This window comes from Lepisma saccharinum, chromosome 2 (assembly GCF_977018435.1).
Source record: "Lepisma saccharinum chromosome 2, izLepSacc3.1, whole genome shotgun sequence".
In the NCBI taxonomy this organism is placed as follows: Eukaryota; Metazoa; Arthropoda; class Insecta; order Zygentoma; family Lepismatidae; genus Lepisma; species Lepisma saccharinum.
Window position 1 is genome coordinate 199,428,157 of NC_139230.1, and position 19,502 is coordinate 199,447,658.

The following is a 19,502-nucleotide window of genomic DNA, read 5'->3' on the forward strand; positions in this document are numbered from 1 at the left end:
GTTGTCTGTTCTACTAGTGTAACTTATCGCACGAAACACAAACACCGTTGGGTTAAACCTACATCTTCTGCCGTAAACGCGTCATGTTTTCGGTGTTTCGTCGTGTCTCACTTATAGCACACTTCTGAAACCGCTTTCTTGGTTAAGTCCCTCCCTTTGACTTTTGACGTCACAATGTATATTTCTTATCTGTGCTAAAATGCCTAACCTACAAAAGTATTTAGTGTGACGTCAGAAGACAAAGGGTGGGGTTTCTCCAAGAAAGTTTGGTCAGAAGCAAAAAGGATGGTTCAATGAGAAATATTTATGTTTTGAAAATAAAATACGACTGGTGCCTGGAATTCATTGAATTCGTTGCAACAGTGTGGAGAGTTCTAGAAGCTGCGTGGACATGTTTCTGTAATCAGCACTCATCGTGGGAACTACCATGTATCCTTACATGTACTCTGGGAGATGTCGCCTCTGTTTATAAACATCCTGTTCCTGAAGATGGCAGCTGAGCGTAGTGGTGATGATGTAGATAGCGACGAAAAAGAAAATGCAGAAGTAGGGACGCTTCTTCCGTGGGACAGATTTTCAAGCTGGGTGCATTGTATATGCATAGTGACTTTTGACTTGGAATTAGGACAAGCAATAGAGGTAATAAATGCAACGTAATTGAATGATATCCAAGACTTTTGTGTGGTCCACTACGAGTTTGAAAGTGACAAGTGATAATAAGTTGTGCGAGGAGCATGTGAGCAGAAGTAAAATATTTTATTTGCTATATCTTACGTTTATCTGTGTTTGTAAATCAACTAACAAGTTGTAAGTACACGGAAGTGTATTTCCCCCATGACTTAAAGATTGTATAATGTCTATTATATAACGGCTTGTACAATTCTAATTTCCGTAACCTACTTTTCATTAAGTTGTTCTGGTATCAAGCTATTGTTTTATGTAGTCTGATTGCAGTTCGTGTGTATCTCCTACATTTTTCGATTAAAATATGACAACCCATTAGCAAATTAGGCGCTACAGCGCCATGCGGAGACAGTGTGAATGTTGCTATGGCGTTTTTCTCAAAATTTGCACACTGGCGCCGAAACGTTAATGTGGCTTATTTTCATGGATTTCCCCAAAGTACAGAAATGAGTTTCTGACAGTTGATACTTCTGTTGTAATTGTCTATCGCGCTTCTGTTGTTGATTCCAATCAACCAGCTGCACTGGTAGCTCCCCATTTTCATTAAAATTTCGGTAACCACCAAACGTCTCTAATTCCCTTATTTTCGTATTTTTCACATTGATACTTACATATTCTGCATTCGTAAGGATTCTTCTATTTCGCGTTTCGTTTTTTGCAGGCAAATAATCTCAATTTTCGAAATATGGAGTATTTTTATTTTCTTCGCTTTTGCTTGCGTTACACGCGATATGGCGGAGAAATCTTGACTAGCGTAGTCCATGATCAGTGGTTATGCAGTGTTGCGACCTTCTTCATAGCAAAATATCTAGGTACTAGTATGGAGAATACGTAAGTACGAATGTCAAAAATTGACGAAACTCGGAAGTTATAGGTGTCGTGTGGTGGGTGTGTTGTGAAATTGGTGCCGGGTGTTGAGGATCCGGTGGAGTTTTTGGTTGCACACGGGGTGGTGAAGAGAGGAAAGGAATGTGCAAAGTGTGAAATTGGAAATAATTGCGAATCATTGGCACGTGGATAGGTTAGTAGGGCCACGCAAAGGTTTCAATAGTGAAAAAAATAGCCCCACGAACCATTGGCGCTAGCCCCACGAACCATTGGCACGTGGATAGGTTAGTAGGGCCACGCAAAGGTTTCAATAGTGAAAAAGATAGCCCCACGAACCATTGGCGCGTGGATAGGTTAGTAGGGCCACGCAAAGGTTTCAATAGTGAAAAAGATAGCCCCACGAACCATTGGCGCTAGCCCCACGAACCATTGGCGCGTGGATAGGTTAGTAGGGCCACGCAAAGGTTTCAATAGTGAAAAAGATAGCCCCACGAACCATTGGCGCTAGCCCCACGAACCATTGGCACGTGGATAGGTTAGTAGGGCCACACAAAGGTTTCAATAGTGAAAAAGATAGCCCCACGAACCATTGGCGCTAGCCCCACAAACCATTGGCGCTAGCCCCACGAACCATTGGCGCGTGGATAGGTTAGTAGGGCCATGCAAAGGTTTCAATAGTTAAAAATTGGTTTCGAAAAAAATATTCGTAGCCCCACACACCATTCTCGGATAGCCCCACGAACCATTGGCGCTAGCCCCACGAACGATTCACGGATAGCCCCACGAACTATTCACGGATAGCCCCACGAACCATTCACGGATAGCCCCACGATCCATTCATAAATAGCCGCACAAACCATTCACGGATAGCCCCACGAACCATACATAAATAGCCCACGAACCATTCATAAATAGCCTTAGAGATACTGGGCGAAAGGGGGGGGTTATAGCCCCCATCAACCTCACATTGAACACGCCACTGATCCTGTGCACGTCATGTTGTCGCAAGTTCGTAATCAGAAATGATGAACAGTAACTCACGTTTATTTACGTTCTAGAACTGTTACACAGTTACAAAACCGCGTATTTGGAAACACTGACCGGTTGTTACGTCATGAAACGCTCGCAAATATTTGGTTCACGTAGTAGACGGACATCAAGGGAACAGCTTTCGTGCATTGGAGTGACATTAATGTCGAAAATTACATGATTTACCGGCAAAAAATTTCAACGAGGTGAAAACAAACTTCCAAGACCTTCCTAAAGTATAAATAAACCCATTTCGGTAAGTACTTTCTCCTGTAAAATTGAAGAAATACGTTTTGGGGATACGAAAATTTTACCAAAAGCATAATTTTTCACATTACAAGTATTTATTGGTCGTTGCTATATGGCAGGCAAATCTTGACTCACGTTGTCTATCGTCAGTTGATATGCAGTGTTTCCAAACTTATGAACCGAAAAATGCCACACAAACTATTCACAAAGGGTTTTTAAGCGAAAATTGATCCACAAACCATTCACGGAAGGTTAGGGTAGGTTAAGTTAGGTTAGGCAAACATAGAAAATTAAATGAAAAAAAAAAACCACTCACACATCTTGTAAAACTACCACGTGGTTGCTACGCTGACAGGGGGTTACATAATCGAACGCATGGAACATTTGATTCACATAGTCGACGGTAATTGTGGCACGAGCTATCGTGCAACGGAGATACATGCATGTCGAAAATTACATTTACCAGTCACATAAGTAGCACGAATAGAAAAAACACTATTCCCAGCTTCCAAAAGTCCACAGGAACTCAATTCCGTAAGTACTTTCCTGTCTTTTCTCCTGTAAATTTGAAGAAATGTGTTTTCGCTATATCTAACTGTTACTACAATTCGTAACAGTTTACTATCCTTTGGACACCTATAACTTCTTAGTTAGTCAATTTTTGACATTTGTACTTACCTATCTGCTTCGCGGAACATTCCGTGAATGGTTTTTGGGACTATCCATCCCGGAATCGGTGGGAAATTTAAACTAAAAAATTATTTTCATTTGAAATTTTTGAGTCCAAATTTCCCACCGATTCCGGGCTCCGCCCCTGGGGTAATTGACCTACCACCCCCAACCACTAACGCGGCCCTGCCTCCGCTCCGGCTCTCCGGCTTTTTTTTATAGAGTCCCTGTTAAAGGCATGTTAGAAATTGACCGGAGTCACCTGCCCCCAAATGAGCCCCAAACTTTTAAATTTGAAGAAATCCATTTCCAGGATACGGAAAACTTACCAGAATTTCACACAAAACACCTTCCTGATGTTAGACAGTACTACAGGAACTTATTACGGTAAGTAGTTTCTTCTGTAGAAATGAAGAAATCTGTCCAAAGGATAGTAAACTAGTACCACACATACTTCAGTCACAGTGATTACATATTTTCGGGAAAACCACTTTTTCTTTCTGCATGCTCCTATATGCAAGCAGCCATTTTTTTTCTCTCGTCTTCTATACAGGTTGCTGCTGCCAAACTACTAATGAATGTATGTGGGCTGCGAGGTATTATGTTGCTGAAGGCTTTTGTTACGAGGGTCATTCGGAACGTAACTTCCGTTTGGGTATGAATGAAACACCAGGACATTCTGAAAGGGTATTCTATAGGTGAAACACCTAGAAATCATTTATTTCGCACTTTTTTTACATTGCGGAACATTTCTTTAGGTGTAATAATGAATTGGTAACTAAAATAATGTCTTATTTATTACATTTACGAGTACTTACTGTTCTTCGTTGTTTCGATTCTGTAATACTGTTCTTCGTTGTTTCGATCCTGTAACACACATTATGGCGATAGCGTACTGGTTCATCACGCGTTGTGCGAGTGTTTTGTCGATTTATGCAGTGTTGCAACCTTGTTCACAGAAAAATACCTACTTTTGTGCCCGGATTTGAAATTATGCTAATACCTCGCAAACCATTGACGTTAGCCCCACAAACCATTTCCCGTAAGTTAAGGCAAGCATAGTTTAAAAAAAATAATTAAAAATACTCTACAAGTCATGTTATAGTGAAAACACGATGAGGTTTGAAATACTTACTGGGTGTTACGTCATGTAACACACAGAACATTGTGCTCACATGCAGAAAGCAAATTGCGGCATCAGAAATAACGTGTTGGAGAGATATTTTTGCAGATGAACACATGATTTTGCATTAAAATGGATCAAAACTGCATTCCCGAACTTCAACAATGCTAAAGAAAATGATTTGCATAAGTACTTTCTTATGTAAAAAGTAAGAAATCTGTTTCTGCTATATGAAAGTGTTACCTTGTGAAAGTTTTTATTATGTACAACTGAAATAGACAACTCTAAGCTATTTTTCTACATGAGCACCCTGTTGAGACACTTATCATATTGGTGAGCAATGTTTACAATTGTAGGCCAAAACGGTGAAAGTGGCTGAAATTCACAGTGAAGTGTAGGTCGAATCCCCATTTAGCCTATCTGTGCATAAAGCAGGCTTAAACCAAAATGTTACGAGCTAAGGTTCTGTTCCAGGGCAGGGCTGGTCTGTGGAGTCACAATTGAGGGCGTGAAAACCTTAGCCATACTGGATTTCACCCTCTGTATTTGAGGGTAGGACCCGTTGACTAATGGGCGATGAGTCTAAGGTAGAGCAGTTAAATTAATGTAACACATATTGTATAGCTAATTGACAGAGTTTTATTTAGAAGCTATTCGCGATTAAAATTAACCGATATGCCATCTGCTGGGATTTTCAGGAAGTACTCTAAGTAGGATACGTTGTGTTGAAGTCGTTTAAAGCATGGTGAATATGCGAGAAAGTAAGGTCTACTGTTCAGGTTTTTTTGTTTTTCTTTTTGCTCTAAATAGTTTTATGGGTCAGAACAAATTAAAAGTTTTCATGTGTTTCCACCCCGTGGAATCAACAAAATGAAATTTGTTAATAAATCAGGGAAAACGTAATTGACAGAAGATTGGTATGGGGGATCTAACACTGTAATTCGGCAAAGAAATTACGAAGAATGCACGAGTCTGCTTACTTTATTTATCGAGAGATAAATATATATTTCCATGAAAGTAAAGTTTTAAATTGTACTTTATAAATAAAGCTGCGTCCATGTATTACCGGTGTTACGTATGTGTGAAATTTGGAACAGGTGCAAGTCGATTAAGAGGGAAGATGAAAATAGTTTGAGAATGAATTAATGTCAAATGTAACCAGAAAAAAAGTGGATATGCTAATGTTACTGTTTCATTCAGTATGATGTCCTTTTTCAGTGAGTATAGCCTGGTCATGAAATCGTGAATATTATTATTAAACCAGCCTTTCTCTTTCGAGAAAGAACTGCAACGATATGTTCGCAATTTTCTCCTGTCCCAGCTTTTCAAGTACAGGTCAATTTCAATTCCTTTATTTTCAAATAATTTCCGAGAACCCCAGTTACATGACGTGCAGATGATACAGCACTGCTTTTGGACAACCAGTGCGTATACATAGTTTCGTCTGCATTTTCCGTGTTATTTTTGCCTATCATAATTAAATGCTTCGTTCTCAGTACAGCTTCACGTTTGTTAGAGTAGCTGGAATTCACATCGCTTTCGCAATATTTAAAAATAATGCGTAATTTAAACGTTTTCTACCATACCAGTCATGACAACACGCTGCTCTTTTGTACTACTGCTGAATGTAAACAAAGATCTATCCTACTTAGAGCGGCCATATTGGAAGCGACACCAGCACACAGGTGGTAATTTTAATCGTGAATAGCACTCCAATAGAAAAATAAAGGGAGAAGTTTTGGGCATAAGGATTAGCACCATAAAGGGTCAGGTACTTATCTCGGGTTCACCTGGATGCTGGAACGGTCAGCTGGGCACTGGTCCTGCTGGCTTTCCTGAGGTGTGTCGCCTCTGGACAGGCCCTGGCTTGGACCCCACAGCTTCTGGTGGCCCTGTTGTCGATTCTCCACATCCGGCACTGTCACGCTCTCACGTCCCAATGTTGATTCCTTGGCAGCCTCTTGGAGTTCTCGTTGTCTTCTCCTCCTGAGGCAGGTTGTTAACCCCTTTTATAGTTCTCTCGGGAGTTTGGTGATAGCTGGGATAGGTTTCCGGGTATGACTGTCAACAAAAGAGTGGTAGAAAACTGATGTTAACTTAAGAGAACATAGCATAGTGTTATAATGCACATATGAATCTGCAGTGTAATGTTAATTTTTCATACTTTTCTTACAGATCATATATCCAGGCCATGTGAAGCTTTCAGAGCAGGAGAAGTCAAATATTTGCTACTTGGCATTTCCAGATTCAAACTCTGGCTGCATGGGAGATACTCAATTTCACGTTAGGATCAGGCAGACTTCTGGAACTAATAGTTTACGTGCAGAACATAGGCTTTATAATCAAAAGTGCCCCGTTTTTTTACAAGCAGATCCTGCGTATTTGTATGGATATGTGTACTTTCGACAAGTAAAAGACAAAAGCCTCCCCCGGGGTTACTTTCAAAAAGTAAGCAAGTGTGTGTGATTCTCTTTGTCCAGATATTATAATGTAAATGTAAGATTTAGTGCATTGTCTAGTCTAAGAAAGGATTTGACTATTTTTTATGTTTCAAGAAGTTGAAATGGAGACGCAACAGCTACAATATGTTCTCACCTAAGACCTAATGAGATGTATTTGCTGATGTTGATTCAGTAAGATGATCACAGGTCTTTCCAGTTGGGCATACTCCACTCCATATCATAAGCTTTATTCAAGAAGATTTATTAATTAGTGAATATATTAATTGAAATGCTGTGTACATTCATAAGTGCAATATATGATAAAGCAAGGATTGGCCTTGTACCTCAGATTGAAGGTTGTTACCATTCATCCAAGGATCCTTAGTTCAAGTGTTGTGACACAATAAATTAAAGTGCATAATGTCATGCATTCAAAGCATTGAAGCAGTGTTTAACCCTAGCTTACCTGTGCCATACGAGAAACTTACTGACCTGAGGCTGGGCCTCGCAGGCCCACACTTTTATTTATTACTAACATTCAAGAAACCATTTTGTGTCCTGCTTCCTTTATTTACATAGGTGTAGTTATATATTAATTATAATAATTAGAAGAATTACCATCACTGATAAAAAATAATAACCAATTATTGCACATGTGACACACACATAGTTTGTCATTCACTCAACCTCAAAAAAACAATATTAATTTTTCATCAATGCTTTTTTGTTTATATGTGTATACCAGGGTGGCTTGAATTCCAGGAATTCTGCGTGAATTTTTCTCTGTACACATGAAAAATTGCAACTTTGTTAATCCAAATCCCATTGAATTTATACATATTTATAAATGCTCCGAGGCAAGTTTTTCACACTTAGCTTTTATTTTTTTCGAGGAAGGGAAATAAATCTGCATGGGAAATAAAACAGAATACACTCAATCCATTTACATGTTAGTGTCGTTTGCGGAACAGTCTATCTGACAGACAGACAATATACAATATCTTTAAGTTGATTATGTAAATTTGAGTTTGAAATACTTTTACAATTAACAATTTTTCATAGATCAATGTATCCCATAACATTTGCGACTTGAGTATGTGAAATGGAAAATGTAAACTCTGCATCTTAAATTAAATATTTTAAATATATATACCATTTAATTGAATTGAATTAGAATTTTGAATATGGAATCTTACAGATCCATTATATTGTTAGTATATTTGTGTATGTACATGTGAGGGTAGTGAGAGGTGGTCATACATAAGGTTGAAATAGAGAAAACACCTGCTTGTACCCTTGAATTTTTTTAATGTTTGCCTTGAAAATCGGGAATTATACTTGAATTTTATCACAGTCCTGGAATAACCACCTTGATACATACAGTTATACATTAATTATAATTAACAAAAAATATTATCATTACCAACCAATTGTACACTGTCACTGGCAGGAGTGTCATGAAGAACACATATCCAAAAAGGTGCCAAGTATGCCCATCAAGTGAATTTTGCCTCTGATGTACATTACTTTTATGTTTTTATGAATAAAAGTAGTACAAAAACATTGTGAATAGTACCCTAGGGAACAATGTTAATTTTTTTCATTTTTTGGTAAAAATGTTCACAGTTTAAAAAGTGAAAAACAAAATGAGGGGGCTCCCTCCTCCCCTTCCTCAGTTAAGCTAGGTTTAAGTGCATTTAATTTCCATGATGTATGGCAATGTTCGTGCATGTAAAAGCTTCGCAACTTCTGTGAAATATTTACATTCCAAAGGCAGGTTTTTATCCTCTACTCATTGGATTTGGCAAATTTTGATAGAGCTGAAGAGATGTATCAGTATTGACACGTACCAGTCAATACTTTTCTGGCATTTTGACATTTTGCGGGGTCTGCAAAAATGTTGTGCGACATTTTCACAGAGTTTCATTATCCTGGAAATTATGCAAAATTTGAGGTTTTCATTTATTTCATCAGCATTTTGAGAAGAAAATGAATTTTGTATTTAAGCACCAGATATTTTAATATTCAGATATAATTCTCGAATATTTAAATAATGATGATGCATGTAATTGGAGTTCATGGTTTTTATTAGTGTTATAACTTAGAAGTTCTAGAGTCCCCACCATGAAAACTGCCCACTCAAGGACGGAGCTTCCCCTCATCTCCTCCACATCCCTGGTCCTCTAGGGTTACCACACTTCTTGTAAGCTACTCGGTCAACACTTTGTGCTTTGTACGTATGCGGTCGATTAAGTCTTCGCTGGTGTATTGTGTACAGATTATTTGGTTTTGCATTCTTTATGAATGGCATTGAGGAGCAGTGTCCTACATGCGGTACAATAGCAGGTGGTAGTGATGGTGGTGTACGTGCCTGGTGAACGGACATTAAAAAACAAAGTAAGGTAAACATTTCCAAATTTTTCAGAAATCTTGCTATATGCAAGGTTCTTCTTCTACGAAGAAGCAAGGAAGAACATCAACTGTGCAAAAAAACTTCAGTAGATGCTCGTGGTGTGTTTGTGTGTTGTCTTCGAGTCACCAAGAAAGAGTTATAAATGGGTACGCAAAAACACTGAACGGGACGATTTTAACATTTGCTTTGATGTAGTAGTGGTGGTCTCTACAAAGATCAGCAGCTGCTGTCTCTCTTTTGCCAGCATTGTTGTTAAGAATTTTTTCCCCTTTTGTTTCTCATTTTCGGTTTACAGTTGGAAACCACTTTCTTGAAGTGTAAACATAATATAGTATGCCCCTTAATTTCATTCTGCATTCCCCTCAGCACTCTTAGATGATATATCCTGGTGCCGCCACTGTTACAGAGAGAGATTGTGATGATTCTTACTGTGGACCAAGTACAAATATGTGGACTTATGAGAAATATTTTCTTCCGGGCACATGTCACAGGCAGCGCTCAGATGAGTGCAAGATTGATCCACAGCAAAATTCATTCAAATAGAATGTACAAACATAGTCGAGATGTCAATGTAAAGATGCTGTATATTGTTCCGCAACACTCCACCCTTACATTATTTACATTCCTCTAACTTGAGCCCCACGGCAGAACTGCCAAGTGGAAGCTAAGCATCGGCAGAACTGCCTCGGGATGCTTTTTCTCAAGGAGGCCACTGGAGCCCGAAGATCGCTCTCCCTTCTGCTATCCAGTTCATAAACACACTCTCCCTGTCCTCTATCAGAGGCCATATTTATACTTCCTCCCGCGTCGCATGGTGGAGGGCTGAAAGTTCAAACCTTATTGGCTCTTTTAACTACCCAGAGCCATGGAAGAAACCCAAGCATACAAAATCATACACAATCACAAAAAAGAAACAAAAAAACAAATACTGTTTGTAACAGTATTATACTCCCCTCACCGAAAAAAAAAGGGCTTACCCCAGGTAAGTCTGAGTCCAATGTTCTGGTGAGGTTTGCCTGAAAGAAAGAAAGAAACACTAACACCGTCCACTTCACTTCACTTCACTGACTTTACACTTTCTGGAATAAGTCTCTCCGAATGTTCCTCACTGCATCCGGTGATCTCTGGAACCGGTGACATCCTAATTCGTCGTGAAGTCCATTTCCAGGTGTGGGCTGTTTGACATCCATGGCAAGGACGTCCTCTTCCAGGCTGCTTCCTTCTTGTGAGGTTCTGGGTTCGAACCTCTTCCCATCCACTCCTAGGGTAGGAGTAATATCCAGCACGTGAATTCGCGGCACTTCTCTGCTTAATTACTACAGAAAGTGCAAACAGTCGTGAGTAAATATGTGCCTCCGAATAAAAATAAACTTTTAACTAATGGAGATTTCAATTAGAACTGTCCCTTTAAAGAAACTATTTTGTAAGGGATGCGGCAAAGGAGATAAGACTGGTTTGTTATGGTCTACCCAGCTGTTTCCCCCGAAACTCCATGGGGTGTCTCTGGGTCAGCTGACCGTTCTTCCCGGGACCTTTCGTTTACACCAGAAACCGTGCGTCACACTTCGGGCATCTTTTCACCTGGTTGTTCACTGCTAATTCGATTGAATCCAAGTTTTCTGACCACTTGCTGTGCTCCGTGCAAAACTTGGCTATCGCTTTCTTTACTATCATAATTGAAGCTTCTGCGAGATCTGCTTGTGGGCGGTATGGAGTAATATAAACGGGTTTGCAGTTGATGGTTTTCAGTACTTGACGAAACAGACGGCTACGAAACACATTTTGATTGTCACTGGTAAACATCAATGGAAAACCGTAAAAAGGTAAAAAAAAAAAAAAGGTAAAGTGCTCCCCTGTGCATAGCACCACGCCATGAAGGCATATAGGAGGTGTGGGGGTAACGCCCCACACTTTCTTGATCCGGTCGTGAGTGGAGGTGATGTGATCAGCATCACGCCCCTGACCGCCTTTACCCCCCAGGGTTTCCCCCAGGTACCCATGTTATTCGACGCTGGGTGGGCACCGGAGCCGCTTTCACCGTTAGAAAAGTTCCCGGATTTGAACCGGCCGGGGATCGAACCCGGGACCTTTAGCATGGTAGTCAGACGCGTTACCGGAAAACCGTAAAGATGACAATATTTGAGTAATGCATTGGAAATGGTCCTAGCCGTCACTGTTGTCAAAGGTGCCAAAAATATGTGTCTCGTGAAAGAATCTTCAATGAGAAATACGTAGCGATAACGCCCCCTAGAGCTGGTCGGAAATGGTCCAAACAAATCTCCGTACAATTTCACTTATTGGCGTGGCTGATTGAGACTTCTCATGAATCCCATCTTTTTAGAACAATCTGGATTGTATCTCAGACAGGTGTCGCATGATCTGCAGTAATCTCTAACATCAGAGTAAACATTTTTCCGCGTAAACTGTTCCAAAATCTTGAAGAGTGTCTTAGCTGTCCCTGGATGTGTGGCATGAACTTCGTCATGGGATATTCGCAGCACTTCTGGTTTCAAGGAATCCGGTGTCCAAATCTTTTGCTGCTGTCCAAACATGGGAAACATCCCCTTCCCTTTTTCTATGTTTCTGTAGAGAATCCATCTTCATCCAGGTAAGAAGTGCTCAGATGAAAATCAAAAACTTTCTTGTTCAATTTCTCATCCAATTGAACTTCCTTTCCCTTAAGGCAAGCAATTAACGAAGACAAAAATTGTGTCCTTCTGTTGCTCTCTTGCCCATAATCGCTTATCTTCCAAGTTTATATTGCCGGTTGTTATTTCATTTACTTCCAACTCCTTTGCATTAGGTTCTATTGCTGATTGAGTGAAATCGTTAATTTCTTCCCTAGGTTCGGGTATTATATCTCCAAGGAGTTCAACAGAGGCGGTGTCAGGGTTGTCTCTCAAAAGACGTTTAAAGAAAACAGAGCAATACAGTTGTTCATCTTCATTCCATCCATCATCATCCGAATTAGCTACTGCCATTACATCTTCCTTAATGTCAACTAAGGTTACTTTCTCTCGTTCTGTTCCCTGTGCAGCTGAAGTACCGGGACTCGAACCAGAGTCCTCTCTTCCCAGGCAAGTAGGCTTTTTCCTCTTCCTTTTTTCCTGGAACTTACTGAATTTCTCATTCACATCCTTTTCGAATTCGTGGTGATATTTATATCCACCATCCGGGCGTTCAAAACGGAGATAACCTTCATTCTTCAGGTTGCTAATCGGAATATGATCTTCTTTTTCTTTTCTCGCCGATAACCTTTTCTTTTCCCTGACTTTTTCGGCTCTGGGGGTTTGCAACACTTCTTTGTCACAGTTCTTTTCTACGTGAATGACGGTGGAAGACAGGAGGTTACTAGTTTTCTTCTCTTTCTTCCCAATTGTATCAAAAGGAATAATATCATCCCTTTCATTCAGAAAAGCCCAACCGTTCAATGCGGGTGCAATTAAAATCTTCACCCTCACCATAAAACTTCTACCGGCGATCAGGTGATTCTGGGGATTCTCCAAAACAAAGAATTTCTCTCGGACCCGTTGACCATAGAAAGTAACATTGAAAAAGACGTGTCCAACAGTTGTTGTTTTCCCTTCAGCTAACTGTACATTCAGCTTACTATGACGTAATTTCGCCCCCTTTTCTTCCAATTTCCGAAATAAAGACAAACTCATGCAGGATATATTAGCGCCAGTATCCATATACATATGGATCTGAATTCCATTTTATTTCTCCAAAAATGGAAGATTTCTGAATTTTACTATTTGACATCTTTACTTTCAAATTACAGGCACGTCTCACTGTCACACTCTGTCCGTGACGGTCTTTTGACTCTGAAACATAATCTTTCTTCGCAGCTCAGTGAAAACTTGCCAGATGTGCAGTTGATTGACAAACATAACTGTAGCGGTGGATTTTACCCTCTCGAACCATCTATCTATCTTGTGAATATAGACTGCCAAGGACTCGCTCTTTAGCTGAAAGCGAGAATCCAAGAATCGCTCTAATTCTCGTTCGTGATCCAACCCATGAAAATTCTTGAGCAACAAATCCCTGAATTGCTCATATCCTTCAAACGGGCTTGCAAAATGAAAAAATTCTTTTGCTTCTCCTTTCAATGCTAACGGAAGATGATAAAGCAATAATTCCTCTTCATTTATGCCCAAAAGTTCCCTGTATGCATCCAGTTCATCCAAAAAGCTATAAACTTCCATCCCTTTTGTTTCCCCATTAAAAGTCGGTAAATGTACTCTAATGTCGTCTGGAAGAATCCTCGGCCTGTTTGTTATTGTTGCATTATTTTCTGTACCCATTGTTGGCGTCGAACTCGTTTCCCCATTAACGGAGGACAACGCAGACTGAGCCCTTGTCAACATTTCAACCCTTTTACAGCAACCGTAATTCAGTTTCCCTTTCTTTGCTTGTGTCCTTTTACACAAAAAATCCAAGGACGAGACCCCAATAATTCTCTGTTCCGCAACACTCAACCCTTACCGGGCTGCTTCTGGCAGGAAAAACCCAAATAAACAACTAAATAGGCTCGTTAGTCCTGGGTTCCCATCCCGTTCCTCACCAGAGCACTCGGAACCAAAGAATCAATCACAGGCAAGAACTTACTGAATTAATGTTGCAGGGTGATTGCTGAAAACTCGCAGAAATGGGCTTTATACATTTATTTACAATTTATCAAAACAAGGCTCGGATTCTTCCAATAATTCTCTAATTTACATTATTTAGATTCCTCTAACTGGGGCCCCACGGCAGAACTGCCAAGTGGAAGCTAAGCATCGGCAGAACTGCCTCGGGATGCTTTTTCTCAAGGAGGCCACTGGAGCCCGAAGATCGCTCTCCCTTCTGCTATCCAGTTCATAAACACACTCTCCCTGTCCTCTATCAGAGGCCATATTTATACTTCCTCCCGCGTCGCATGGAGGAGGGCTGAAAGTTCAAACCTTATTGGCTCTTTTAACTACCCAGAGCCATGGAAGAAACCCAAGCATACAAAACCATACACAATCACAAAATAGAAACAAAAAAACAAATACTGTTTGTAACAATATGTTCTTAAAATTAATTTCAATGTTTCATTACAAACTTTCTCACTGAAAGTTTATACGTGATCAAATAGAATGTGAGTTTGCCAGTGATGATATTTTACAATACATAACCCAAAAATTTTGGCTAATCTTGGAACATTTTACTTTTTTACTTCACATGCTTATACAATTTGTGCATAAAATATGTACTGTGGGCATCTATGAACCTTAAGAATGTTTTAACTATTTTTTCCAACCGTGCCCCTGCTTTCATTATTTTTTACAGTTTGAAGTTAGGAAGAAAATTTTGAATTTCATGGAAACTTGTTTTAATTTTTTTCTGAACGGCCAAGAAAATATTTCAGTGTAAAAAATACATCCTAATGTTTTTTTACGTTATGTACAATTGTCTGACATTTTTTTTGTAGTTATTAATTTGCTGGTGAACAAGTTCGTATGTGCATAAAGAGCTCAGTTGCCAGCCGCTATCCTTTATTTGATCTCATCTTTCATTATATTGTCAGTGTTTACTATTGAACCTAGAAAAATATTATCATTTGCAATCTTCTTTTTTTTTATTTTCTTTGAGGAACTGATCCTTCAACTGCACGATTTCTTGAGCATTTCATGTATTTTGTTTTAGCTGTAATTATTATTATGCTGAGTCTTCTTTTATTTATGGTAAGTAACACTGTTGAGCCTTGCTTCCATGTTAATAAAGCATTAAAATACTGACCAAGGCAGAAGTTATTGTATAGAAAATATACACACTAAAAAGGTAATGTTTCCACCCTCTAACAGGGTCTTCTTCAGACGAATATTCACACTAGAATGATGAAACTTAGAAAACATCATTTTATATATATACACACTTCCAGACAGGGTCAATACACAAAACAACATGAAGGCACCAGTCCTTATCTTAGTACTTTTCCTGTCAGGAATTCATGAGTGTGGAATCTCGTGACAGGTAATTGACGCTCCTGACAGGCGATTGACAGGTACCTGGTGAGAGTCTGTGCCTTATCAATTCCTCCACTAATGGACCTAGACAAGACAGATTCCTTGTCTTCTGGACTCCTTTCCTCCTTTCTTCTTTCTTCATCATTCTTCCTTCTTTTTTCCTCCTTCCTTCCTTTCTCTCATCCTTTCCACTTGTTCTAACACTCCTCTCCATTCCTTGTTGATTTTCAGCCCCCCATTCCAGTTCATTATTTCTTCTTCTCCTATTTTTCTATTTCCTTGGTCTCTTTCCAATTTCTCACTATTCCTCTCCTCTCCCTCCAGATCCTCCTATCCTTTTCTCATTCTGTCATGTCCTGTTTCTTTTGTGTGCTTGAATATAGCATTTTTCTATCTCTTTAATCTTACGTCATCCTTATGTTGCTGTAACCTGTCTTTCAGTCTCTTTTTTTGTTTCCCCTATGTACACACTATCACATTCCTTGCACTGAACCTCATATATAATCCCCTCCTCTCTGTGTTATTCCTTCTTCTTGTTCGCAATCCTTAAAATGCTGTGGCCTTCCTTTCTGTATAGGAGCAAAATAGAGAGCCTATGGGAGCAGCTAGAACAGAATGGGTATGAAAAGGAAGACAGACTTGATGTAAACAGAAGTAGTAGTAAGAAAGAAGATAAAGAAACAGGAGAGAGGGAAGATAAGGAAAAAGAGAGGTGGTTTGGTATAACGAGTATGGGGAAAGCCACAGAGACGATAAGCAAAGTGCTTCGAAAAGTGGGCATAAAGACATACAGAAAGGAAAGCCGCAGCATTTTAAGAATTGCGAACAAGAAGAAGGAATAACACAGAGAGGAGGGGATTATATATGAGGTTCAGTGCAAGGAATGTGATAGTGTGTACATAGGGGAAACAAAAAAAGAGACTGAAAGACAGGTTACAGCAACATAAGGATGACGTAAGATTAAAGAGATAGAAAAATGCTATATTCAAGCACACAAAAGAAACAGGACATGACAGAATGAGAAAAGGATAGGAGGATCTGGAGGGAGAGGAGAGGAATAGTGAGAAATTGGAAAGAGACCAAGGAAATAGAAAAATAGGAGAAGAAGAAATAATGAACTGGAATGGGGGGCTGAAAATCAACAAGGAATGGAGAGGAGTGTTAGAACAAGTGGAAAGGATGAGAGAAAGGAAGGAGGAAAAAAAGAAGGAAGAATGATGATGAAAGAAGAAAGGAGGAAAGGAGTCCAGAAGACAAGGAATCTGTCTAGGTCCATTAGTGGAGGAATTGATAAGGCACAGACTCTCACCAGGTACCTGTCAATCGCCTGTCAGGAGCGTCAATTACCTGTCACGAGATTCCACACTCATGAATTTCTGACAGGAAAAGTACTAAGATAAGGACTGGTGCCTTCATGTTGTTTTGTGTATTGACCCTGTCTGGAAGTGTGTATATATAAAATGATGTTTTCTAAGTTTCATCATTCTAGTGTGAATATTCGTCTGAAGAAGACCCTGTTAGAGGGTGGAAACATTACCTTTTTAGTGTATATTTTCTATACAATAAATTCTGCTTTGGTCAGTATTTTAATGCTTTATTAACATGGAAGCAAGGCTTAACAGTGTTAAGTTAAATGTTTAATTTTTACAAAAATCTCCTGCCAATTTCTATGGTGTAGTATGTAGTGTAACATGATGAAAATTTAGTAATTTAGTGAGTCTTTGGTTTAAATATAGATTTATTATTGTAAATCGGGAGACTCAAATTTTAATAACATTTCCTTGAAAACTTCTTTACCATGAGTATTCATTATTTTCAATATTACTTGTAATAAATTTCTTAATAATTTTAACTTAGTATACTTTTACATTTTGCAGAGTGTAGTAGTAATTTCCCATCTGCCGTTTGTGAATTTGTTCACCGAAGTCACTGCTTTGATAGCTCCAGAATATTTTGATAATGGTGAACCAAGTATTGAAGCTGCTTGCCATGATATAGATCAGTGGCCAACACCATTTCCAGGGGAAACTGTAACTTTGCCACTTCTGGGAAATGTTCTTCAGGTAAGTATCACATTACAAAGTAGAACAGAATAAAAATGTATATGAAAAGTACAAAAAAAGAAAAACAAAGTATTAAGTGAAAGAACTTTCACAAATTGTAGAATTCAGAATTACTTGGTTGCAGTTTTTAAAAAATAAATATTAAATTTCCATTTTAGCAGCTTGGGAGTAAAACACTTGAATCAAATTTGAGATAACATTGGGTTCAGTTGCTGCACAGTCTCCTGTTGCTCATGCATTAGTGAACAAGAGTCCATTCAGCAGTCTGTAATTGGCAAAAATGCACAGAAAGATCTAGGTAATACATAATTCACAATGCAGTGCATGAACTTTCTTTTGCATTTTTCTCGGTTACATCAAGTTTTATTCCCGGACTGCTCATTTCGAAGTTAAATTTGCTCCTAAAGGACCACAACCTTCATTAACGAAGGTTACAATGTGGAAAAGTTAGTGCATTAGTATTTCATTTGTTCCCAGGTGTTGGTGGTTCCAATTTCTCCCATCTGTTGACGCTGGTGGATGTTTCTTGTCTTGCTGTGCTCTTGATTGGCAGTTGTTAAGACTTCAGTCATCTCGTGGTGCTGGAGGGTGGAGATTGGCAGGTTAGGCTGGTGGCTGTGTCCTTGGGGTGTTTGAGTATCTGGTAGGGGGTTGTGCAGGAGGTCTGAATTTGTTTTTGCTGTCCAGGATTTTCAAAATACAGGTTGCATGGTCAGGGGTGCTTGCTTGTCCATTGTCTGAGTTTAGTGTTGGTTTTTGCTCTATGATGGCATTCATTTCTTTGATGATATTGTTTGTGGAGGAGATGGAATGGTTTGTGCTGGTATCGCTTAAGTGCACTTCATTTCATTCTTGTACAGTATGGATGGTCCTACTGATGTAGTGGCTATGGCATTGGCCTATGGTCTTGTAGACTCCAGATGATGTGAGTTGTGACAGGTCATATTTCTTCTTGCTCTCCAATTACAGGTTTCTGGGACAACACTAAAGTATGCAAATTTTATGACTCAAGAAAGTCCTTCCATTTAAGAATTCTTACCCTTTGGCTATTTTTAATCGTTTATACTCATTCCACTTTGTGTTCACCTTCTGGAACTTCCATTTAATCATTTTATGGATCTACAATAGTCAAACATTTCTTAACAACTCTGTTCCAATAATTTCACCAAAATTAATACATGTTGTAACAATACTGTATTAGTTTCTTTGTTAAGCCATCGACGAAATTACAATTTCCTCCTTTGCTGAATTTAGAGGCTTGGTGATCTAGTCGGTAGAGTGTCTGACTACCACGTGGGAGACCCGGGTTAGGTGATCTAAGGTCAGAATTTTTCCAGCTTTGTCCCTGCATAAAGCAGCTCTGGGACTCACCCAGCCTCAATTCAATGTGTACCTTGGTGCAACCCTTGGGGGTAAAGGTGGCCAGAGTGTGGTTCTGATCACATCTTCTTCAAAGTGGCCGACATCAAGAATATGTATGGCCCTCCCCCATGTTCCATAAATGTGTCTTCATGGCATGGTGCTGCATGCGCAGAGAAATTTAACTTTTTATCTTTACCATTTGCTGAATTTTAAGGAATAATTTTCAGTACTCGTATGGTCTTGGGTTATCTGTAGTCTTTCAAAGGTCACTGTTTTCTTAGAGATTTTATATTCTTTGGTAAAACTTTGGTATGGACCCAACACCTCTCACTCGTTTCTTTCGTTATTTTTAACATTCGTACTTACCTATTTTGGATTATGAAAGATTCTTCAAGATGGTATTTTGCTTTTTTTCACGAAAATAATTTCAATTTGTGACATGAGGAGTAATTATTGTTGTTCCTTATTTCACTTCCGTAGACACAATATGGCGAGACAGCTTGACTAGCGTGGTACATCATCATTCTGTATGCAGTGTTTCCAACCTTGTCAACCAAAAAATCCCCACAAACCATTCACGGATAGCCCCAACTCATGAATAGCCCCATGAACCATGCACGGATAGCCCCACAAACCATGCATGGCAAGGTT

General features: G+C 39.3%; 1 protein-coding gene across 4 annotated transcripts in view; it reads left to right on the forward strand.

Moving 5' to 3' along the window:
* Positions 1–261: 261 nt before the first annotated feature.
* The window catches only part of LOC145984254 (protein DENND6B), an 86,577-nt gene continuing 67,336 nt past the window's right edge, over positions 262–19,502 (forward strand). For 2 of the 4 annotated variants that reach the window (XM_083117857.1, XM_083117859.1), the window contains exons 1-3: positions 262–639; positions 6,758–7,030; positions 17,304–17,489. In XM_083117857.1, coding sequence (XP_082973983.1) covers positions 454–639; positions 6,758–7,030; positions 17,304–17,489 — 645 coding nt within the window. In that variant the 5' untranslated portion in view covers positions 262–453. Of the gene's footprint in view, positions 747–6,757; positions 7,031–17,303; positions 17,490–19,502 lie in introns of all 4 variants that reach the window. The other 2 variants (XM_083117858.1, XM_083117860.1) reach the window with 2 other exon arrangements.